This window comes from Barbus barbus (assembly GCF_936440315.1).
Source record: "Barbus barbus genome assembly, chromosome: 41".
In the NCBI taxonomy this organism is placed as follows: Eukaryota; Metazoa; Chordata; class Actinopteri; order Cypriniformes; family Cyprinidae; genus Barbus; species Barbus barbus.
The window spans coordinates 27376401-27384815 of NC_136719.1; the positions used below are offsets into that span (position 1 = coordinate 27376401).

Here is an 8415-nt window from a genome sequence, read left to right on the forward strand (position 1 = left end):
TCTCAGACATCTGCCAATCACAGCCCACGGCTCACACACATCTGCCAATCACAGCCCACGGCTCTCAGACATCCGCAAATCACAGCCCACGGCTCACACACATCTGCCAATCACAGCCCACGGCTCTCAGACATCCGCAAATCACAGCCCACGGCTCGCACACACCTGCCAATCACAGCCCACGGCTCTCAGACATCCGCCAATCACAGCCCACGGCTCGTACACATCTACCAATCATAGTCCACCGCTCACACACATCCTCCAATCACAGCTGGCTAACTCTGTGTGTGTGCAGAATGCTGCCGTATGGGTGTCTATCCATTGGTGACTGTGTCGGTCTCATCGAGGTGGTGAAGAACTCGTACACCATCATGCAGATTCAGTGTAAAGGAGGCCTGAAGGGGGCGCTGCAGTTCAACAGCAACACACTGCACCACTGGATCAGAGAGAAGAACAAGGGAGAGGCGTAAGAACACACACACACACACACACACAAACACACACATCATATGCACACATCATACACACGCACACACATCATAATGAAAACTCAGCTGATTAATTAGCAGCATTAACATGGCATGAATAGCGAGGAGAAGAAAACAGAGACGCTTTTGATTTGATAAAAGTCTTCATTTAAGAGTTATAATCCATGAATCAAACCAACCAGCTACGAGGAGAATCACAACATTACATATTAGATTTAAAGCAAAAAATGTTTGATAATCAGAAAGACAAAGATACAAAACTATAAACTTAACGACTTCAATGAGGGAAAAACTACAATCCCATGAAGCACTGCCGATGACATTATCAAATAAAAAACCATGGTCAAATATAAAACTGTGGATGGAGAAATCTAAAACTATAGATGCAAAGATGTTGATTATATGTGGAAACACTATATTGTAAGTTAATTTCAAAATATGTTTATATATAGAAATACTGAAGTGTTTTGAGAGGGTGGTTGGACTTGATAGGTTTGCTCTCTTTCTGATTGGTGGAATTTTCTGTAATGTAGTTTTTCACCGCAAAATCCACTGTTAAACAAAAATATGTTAAAATAATGTGAAATAACAGATGGCTTCAACAAAAGCATATTCCATCGATTAACAGCCTCAGAGCTCACAGTTGCTCTGTCTTTAAAGGTTTAGAAGTTAAAGTTGCCTAACAAGGAAAACTGAATGGAGTTTTTACTTCCAGAACCTAAACTGAGCAGGAACACATCTGCTTTCCAGCCGTTGAAATAAATGCTCAGCATATGACAAACCCCTTCTCCAGTCTCTTCATGGAATGAATGTGGGAGACTCAGGGACGCGTTTGTGAAGACAGAAACTGCAGTAATGATCCGCCTGTTTCTCTCTCAGGTACGATAGAGCCATCGATTTATTCACACGCTCGTGTGCCGGATACTGTGTGGCCACATTCATTCTGGGCATCGGCGACAGACACAACAGCAACATCATGGTGAAGGAGAACGGACAGGTACACACACACACACACACACACACACACATCGCATTAGAATCAATTACAATGGGAGCCAGAAATGACAACATTACAACAAATCACGTAAATACAAAGTTCTGGCATGAAACTCTAGATGGCGCAGTCCATTAGATCCAACTCAGTATGACATAATGACATCATTATCACGTCACAGCTGATTGGTTCTCTCCTGTATCGGTAGCCAATGAGCTCGCTGCTCAACATTCAAATACTTGGCAGTGTTTGCTGTAGCAGTAGCAGCACACTTCTGAAACCCTCCACCTTCCCCAGCTCCACCTGTATTGATCTGCTATGATCATTTATGCTATGGAGATTATTCCATCTGTGTCCCGGGAGCAAAAAAGCAGTCATAAGTAGTACAATACATTGTATGGGTCAAAACTATTGATTTTTTCTTTTATGCCAAAAATCATTATGATATTAAATATAGATCATGTTCCATGGAGCTATTTTATAAATTTCCTACTGTAAATATTTTTGATATTTATATACAACTTCATTTGAACAACTTTAAAGGAGATTTTCTCAATATTTAGATTTTTTTGCTCCCTCAGATTCCAGATTTTCTAATAGTTGTATCTCAGCCAAATATTGTATATATCTATCATAACAAACCATACATCAATGGAAAGATCATTTATTCATCTTTCAGATATGTTATATGTGCAGCAGCAGTGTTTCTTACGTGCTCACAGCAGCATGTTGTGGATGTATTGGCAGCAGAAGCAGCGTAACAGATCTATTCCGCCAAGACCAAACACATTAACATTGTCATGAATATTACCATACAAATCACTCCGAGAGTCGTCATGACAGAACTGTACATAATGCTATTGGAATGACCAACAAGTCACCTTTATTTCTATTATAGAATACAGATTGATTCACAGCAGCTTCACAGTAATGAACAGGAAAATAAAAATATAAGTGGCCATTCACAAAAAGCGCATCTTTGTGTCTAAAAATGCGAGACAGTGCTCAAACATGTTTTTTAGAAAAGCACAGCACTGAATGCGAGGGTCTCGATACATGCTTTTGCAAAATGATGCAATAGCAGTTAACATGCAAACTCGCTACTGTAAGAAAGCTATGCTTGCCCCGCCTCCAGGGTCTTCTGATTGGTCCTCTGTTTTGGAGCTGACATTGATGAGTGGCACTGCGTGTAAAAGTTGAAATTCTTTTAACTTGACACAGCGTCTTAAAAACGTGGCACTGCAAAAGACATAAGACACGAGCGCAGCAGTCATGCACATCCATCTAGTGCGTTTACATAGAAAAACAATGGAAAAGTGAGAATGAGAAATGTGTTCTGTGTGAACAGCCCCATAATATTATAAAATTCATCAATTATGAAACTAGTTCAATTTCAGCTGTAAAGCAGCTCTACAGAAGACAAAAGAGTCATAATTCAGATCAGTTCAGATCAAGTTTTGTTCTCATCTGACAGTGTCAGTGCATTAAATCGATGATATTAGAGAATATTAAGTGTCTTTTGAACCCAGAGTGTGCTCAGACTCATCAGAAACTGATCGTGTGATGGTGTTTCCTGCAGCTGTTCCACATCGACTTCGGTCACTTCCTGGATCATAAAAAGAAGAAATTTGGATACAAGCGAGAGCGAGTTCCTTTCGTTCTCACGCAAGACTTCCTGATCGTCATCAGTAAGGGTGTGCAGGAGTGCACAAAGACCAAAGAGTTTGAGAGGTGTGAACATGCGCACACACACACACACACACACGCGCGCGCACACACACACACACACACACACACACATTGAGAGGTGTGAACACGCGCACACACATTCTTGTATTTGTGGCTCACAGGGACTCTCCACAGGCGTAATGGTATTTCTGCTGTAGAGACTGTATTTTAATATCCTCTTTCCCTAAACCTGCACCTCACACAAAACTACAGGCACTTTGAGATTCTCAAAAACTTCTGTATGATTTATAAGCTGCTTTCCTCATGGGGACCTCAATTTAGGTCCCTACAGTGACATGAGTCCCATTGAGTCTGTGTGTATCCAGGTTTAAGTCCCCACTGGGATATATAAACAGGTACATACTCTCTCTCTCTATTACACACACACACACACACACACACACACACAAACAAACAAACACACAGGGTTCCTACACAGTTTGGAAAAGTATGGAATTTGATTTCAGTCATTTCCAGGTCTGTTAATGTATGGAAAAAATAAAGCAGAGTTTGAAAAAATATTTGCATTTCCAGACTTTTGCCCCCATTTAGTTTTCTATAATAGAAAATAAGATTTTAATGAAAATAAATTTATCATACAAGAAATCCTTTTAGAGCCTCTAAAAGGAATTTTGCAAAAAATAAATAAATAAAAAATATATATACAGACTTTGGTGTGCACAAGAGAAACTGAGCTTAACTGTGCCATCGGCCCATCTCAGTCATTGTTTCTCGGCCACCACAGAGGATGCATTACATTGAACATTATAAAACTAGAAATTGTAATGTGTAAGCATGCAAACACAATTCCCATGTGCATGTGAATAGTTTCCAGGTGCATGCAAAAGTCTGTGTTTTTTAGGGGCTTTGTGTGTTGTCACTTTGAGAAAATCAACTTGTACAGGACTTGTACAACATACCAAATATAAAGCCTCTATGAACCTTATACAATCACCGGCCACTTTATTAGGTGCACCTGTTCAATTGCTTGGTAACACAAATTGCTAATCAGCCAATCACATGGCAGCAACTCGATGCTATGTGTGAAGATGTGGTGAAGACGACTTGCTGAAGTTCAAACCCAGCATCAGAATGGGGAAGAAAGGGGATTTAAGTGACTTTGAACGTGGAATGGTTGTTGGTGCCAGACGGGCTGGTCTGAGTATTTCAAAAACTGCTGATCTACTGGGATTTTCATGCACAACCATCTCTAGGGTTTACAGAGAATGGTCCGAAAAAGAGAAAATATCCAGTGAGCGGCAGTTGTGTGGACGAAAATGCCTTGATGATATCAGAGGAGAATGGGCAGACTGGTTAGAGATGATGGAAAGGCAACAGTAACTCAAATAAGCACTCGTTACAACCAAGGTATGCAGAATACCATCTCTGAACACACAACACGTCTAACCCTGAAGCAGATGGGCTACAGCAGCAGAAGACCACACCGGGTGCTGCTCCTGTCAGCTAAGAACAGGAAACAGAGGCTACAATTCACACAGGCTCACCAAAACGGAAAAACATTGCCTGGTCTGATGAGTCTCGATTTCTGCTGCAACATTCAGATGGTAGGGTCAGAATTTGGCATAAAGAACATGAAAGCATGGATCCATCCTGCCTTGTCTCAATGGTTCAGGCTGGTGGTGGTGGTGTAATGGTGTGGGGGATGTTTTCTTGGCACACTTTGGGCCCCTTAGTACCAATAGAGCATCGTTTAAACGCCACAGCCTACCTGAGTATTGTTGCTGACCATGTCCATCCCTTTATGACTACAGTGTACCCATCTTCTGATGGCTACTTCCAGCAGGATAATGCACCATGTCACAAAGCTCAAATCATCTCTGACAATACCTTGCTGAATCTATGCCACGAAGAATTAAGGCAGTTCTGAAGGCAAAAGGGGGTCCAACCCGGTACTAGCAAGGTGTACCTAATAAAGTGGCCAAAGAGTAAATATGGTCTGAAAATCTATTGAGAAGTTGAGTCTGAAATCTGAGTCTGGAAAAGTATGGGATAGTCAGATGGAAGATGTGTAGGAACCCTGCTCACACACACACACACACACACACACACACTCACTCTACAGCACCTGTGTGTTCAGTGTGATGTGTCTCTCAGGTTTCAGGAGATGTGTTATAAAGCATATCTGGCCATCCGTCAGCACGCCAGCCTCTTCATTAACCTCTTCTCTCTGCTGCTGGGCTGCGGGATGCCTGAGCTGCAGAGCTTCGATGACATCGCATACCTGCGCAAGACGCTGGCGCTGGAGAAGAACCAGCAGGACGCTCTGGAGTACTTCACCAAACAGATGAACGACGCTCACCATGGAGGATGGACCACTAAGATGGACTGGATCTTCCACACCATCCGACACATGCCCAATGAGCACTGACACACACACACACACACTTCAGTGTGCTCAGATCGCTGTGATGTACAGCTGCCGACATAAGTTTACATCCCCTTTACTGAATATGCAAAATGTTAATTATTCCTTAACTGTGAGACTCTGTGAGACTATAACTGAGAGAAATAGTCTTTTTTCCCTTCAGAATTGGACTTGGATCCGTACAATTGATCAAGTTGAAAATGGTTATACCCCTTCTTTGGGTAAAATTGTAACATATTCTTCAAACATAACTCATAACCAAACAAATATGGCCACCAGCAGCCAATCAAACCTCAGCAGCTCATAAAATCAGATTTGTGATTAAGAAGTGTTAAGAAGCATGGCACACACGTGGAAGGTGTCTCGATTAAGCTGTATGTTAAATTTAGTAAGAATCAGCCAAAAGGTGGCGCTATATTTACACAAAAGACCCAGAAGTTTACATAGCCTTGAATATTAACACTGGTTGCCTGTTTGTATGTTCCAGCGTCTTCTGCACATTTGAGCTCTTCCCAGCAGTGACTGTATGATTTCTGAGAATGAAAGAGGGACTAAAGCACAACTATTATAAAGCTGCAAACATTCACCGATGCTCCAGAAGGAAGCACAATGCATTAAGAGCAGGGGGTGAAAACTTTTGAACTTCTTGACACTCACGCACAACTATCACAAAACATAAGTACAGTCACTGATCATCATCATAACGACACAGTATTAAGAATCAAGCATATAGAAACTTGCAAACAGGGTCATTTGTGTCAATTCAGTTATTATTTTTCTGAACATCAACATCTCCAACTGAAAAAAAACAAAACAATAAAACCATCACAGAAAATGTTAATGGTTTCCACTACAAATACGTCAATAAAATCAACTTTTAACCATTAAAACCATTAAAAAATGGTTTTCTGTAGTGTGTTTTGGGACATATTCCATTAGGATTTATTGGTTTTATAAAGCCACCAATAGAAGGTGACCAATTACCAGTAGAGACCCACAGGATCCATTACAGTTTCCAGTAAAACCAGTACAAATTTTGTGATGGTGTCTATTGTTTTTTTCAGCAGGGTGGTGTGTGAAATAGATTATTCAGGCCAGCAATAAATAAAACATGATGTTTCTATGATCCCTGTGATTCAGTACAGAGGGTGTGTAAACTTATGACCAACTGTATTCATATTCCACCCCACAGTCACAAGCAACACAGACGTTATATATTCTATAAAAACATTATTATATGTTTTACATTTTGGCATTATTACTGTCCTAAAACACAACTAGTCCAAATTCTCATTACAGTAGCATGACAAAAACAATGATAGGTAGTATTTATACACCACAGTAGTGTTTTTTATACTGTTTTGTATTTTTATTTTTGTAGTATTTATACAGTAGTGTGATTAATTAGAGTTGTAGATGTTTAAATGTGAAAAAAAATCCTTTTTCTTCATGCTAAATCTGATTGATTTGTTTTTGATTTTGGGGTGAAAGTGGTTTTCTCTGCACACGTGAATGGACACGCTAGCTGTTAGCAAGGTCAAATCACGACTCAAGATCTTCCATGTGAGAGTCACATGGCCTTCAGCAGGACGAGCGCTTTGATGTGTCCCAACTTCCTGTTTCAATAGGAAATACGTCACCACAGGAAAGAAACCGTGGGCAGCTGTGAAAATGAAGTGCACTGAACGCTAACCACACACACACACACACACACACACACACACCCCGTCTGATACTGCGACAAACCACCGAGACGCAACAGAAAGCTCCCAGAACAGTACAGATTTCCTCAGAAACTGTCTGACACCGCAAAGGCTCATGGGAAACCCCTACAGGGAGCTAATCTGATGATGATGATGAAGAAGATGAAGAGTCTGCGGTCGCTTCAGCAGAGTTTACAGTCCTCCTCAGGGTATCAAAGGTCAAAGGGCAAGCTTTGATTGGCACTGCCACCTTTAAACCAAACAGCAGGAGAGGTCATATCAAAGACACTACCCAGAATGCACTGCAGCTGACGGCTCTGGCCCTCCGCTAGTCTTCCACACAACTAAGAGCTTATGCATTGCTGGACAGAACAGTTAGCATGTTGGGAGAAATTCTATTGCAATTCTATTTTCTGTCTTGTTTTGATGTGACACTGAGACGCCAATCGAAATCTCTGCGAGTTTACAATCAATCAATCAATCAATCAATCAATCAGAAGCTGTAGAAACCAGCCAGTACAAATTCTGCGATATACAATCGACCAATCACTGCCGAGTTCATGGTTTCACTTGCTTTCACCTCTCATTGTTTAAAGTAAGCGCATGAGTCTGTTTTGTGTTTGTGAAGGAGCAATAACACTGATCTGGAGCAGTAGATGTAGGACAGAATCGCTGTACTGTAATCATGATCATGGACCAATCAGGAGTGTCTGTTAGTGATTGTTTAGTGTTACGGTCGTGAGTCTTTTAATAAACTTTTTCAAATATTAAGGGTGCTTGCTTATTTCTGTTTAACTCTTGTGCGTCCTTAGGGACATTTTTTCTTTTATTTAATGCAAACATCAGCATATTTTTTTCCAAAAATTTTAATATTTCACCTTCATTTCCTTTGATAAATCTATTTTTCATGAGGTAAAAAACAAATAGACACTCAGGACCTTCAGGACAAAAACGATACACATTAAAACAGCAATATTTAATAAACCCAGAGCCATTTAAGCATCAAATCATGCATTATCTGTTAATTCTGTTTGATTTTTTTTAGTGCTGTCAAATGATTAATCACGATTAATCGCATCCAAAATAAAGGTTTTTGTTTACATGTTTATTATGCGT

General features: G+C 40.6%; 1 protein-coding gene across 1 annotated transcript in view; it reads left to right on the forward strand.

Moving 5' to 3' along the window:
* Positions 1 to 8067, forward strand: part of LOC306860312 (phosphatidylinositol 4,5-bisphosphate 3-kinase catalytic subunit alpha isoform) — a 48680-nt gene extending 40613 nt beyond the window's left edge. Inside the window, exons 19-22 of the mRNA XM_079401947.1 lie at positions 296 to 466; positions 1368 to 1485; positions 3062 to 3213; positions 5326 to 8067. Coding sequence (XP_079258073.1) covers positions 296 to 466; positions 1368 to 1485; positions 3062 to 3213; positions 5326 to 5599 — 715 coding nt within the window. The 3' untranslated portion in view covers positions 5600 to 8067. The remainder of the gene's footprint in view (positions 1 to 295; positions 467 to 1367; positions 1486 to 3061; positions 3214 to 5325) is intronic.
* Positions 8068 to 8415: the final 348 nt, after the last annotated feature.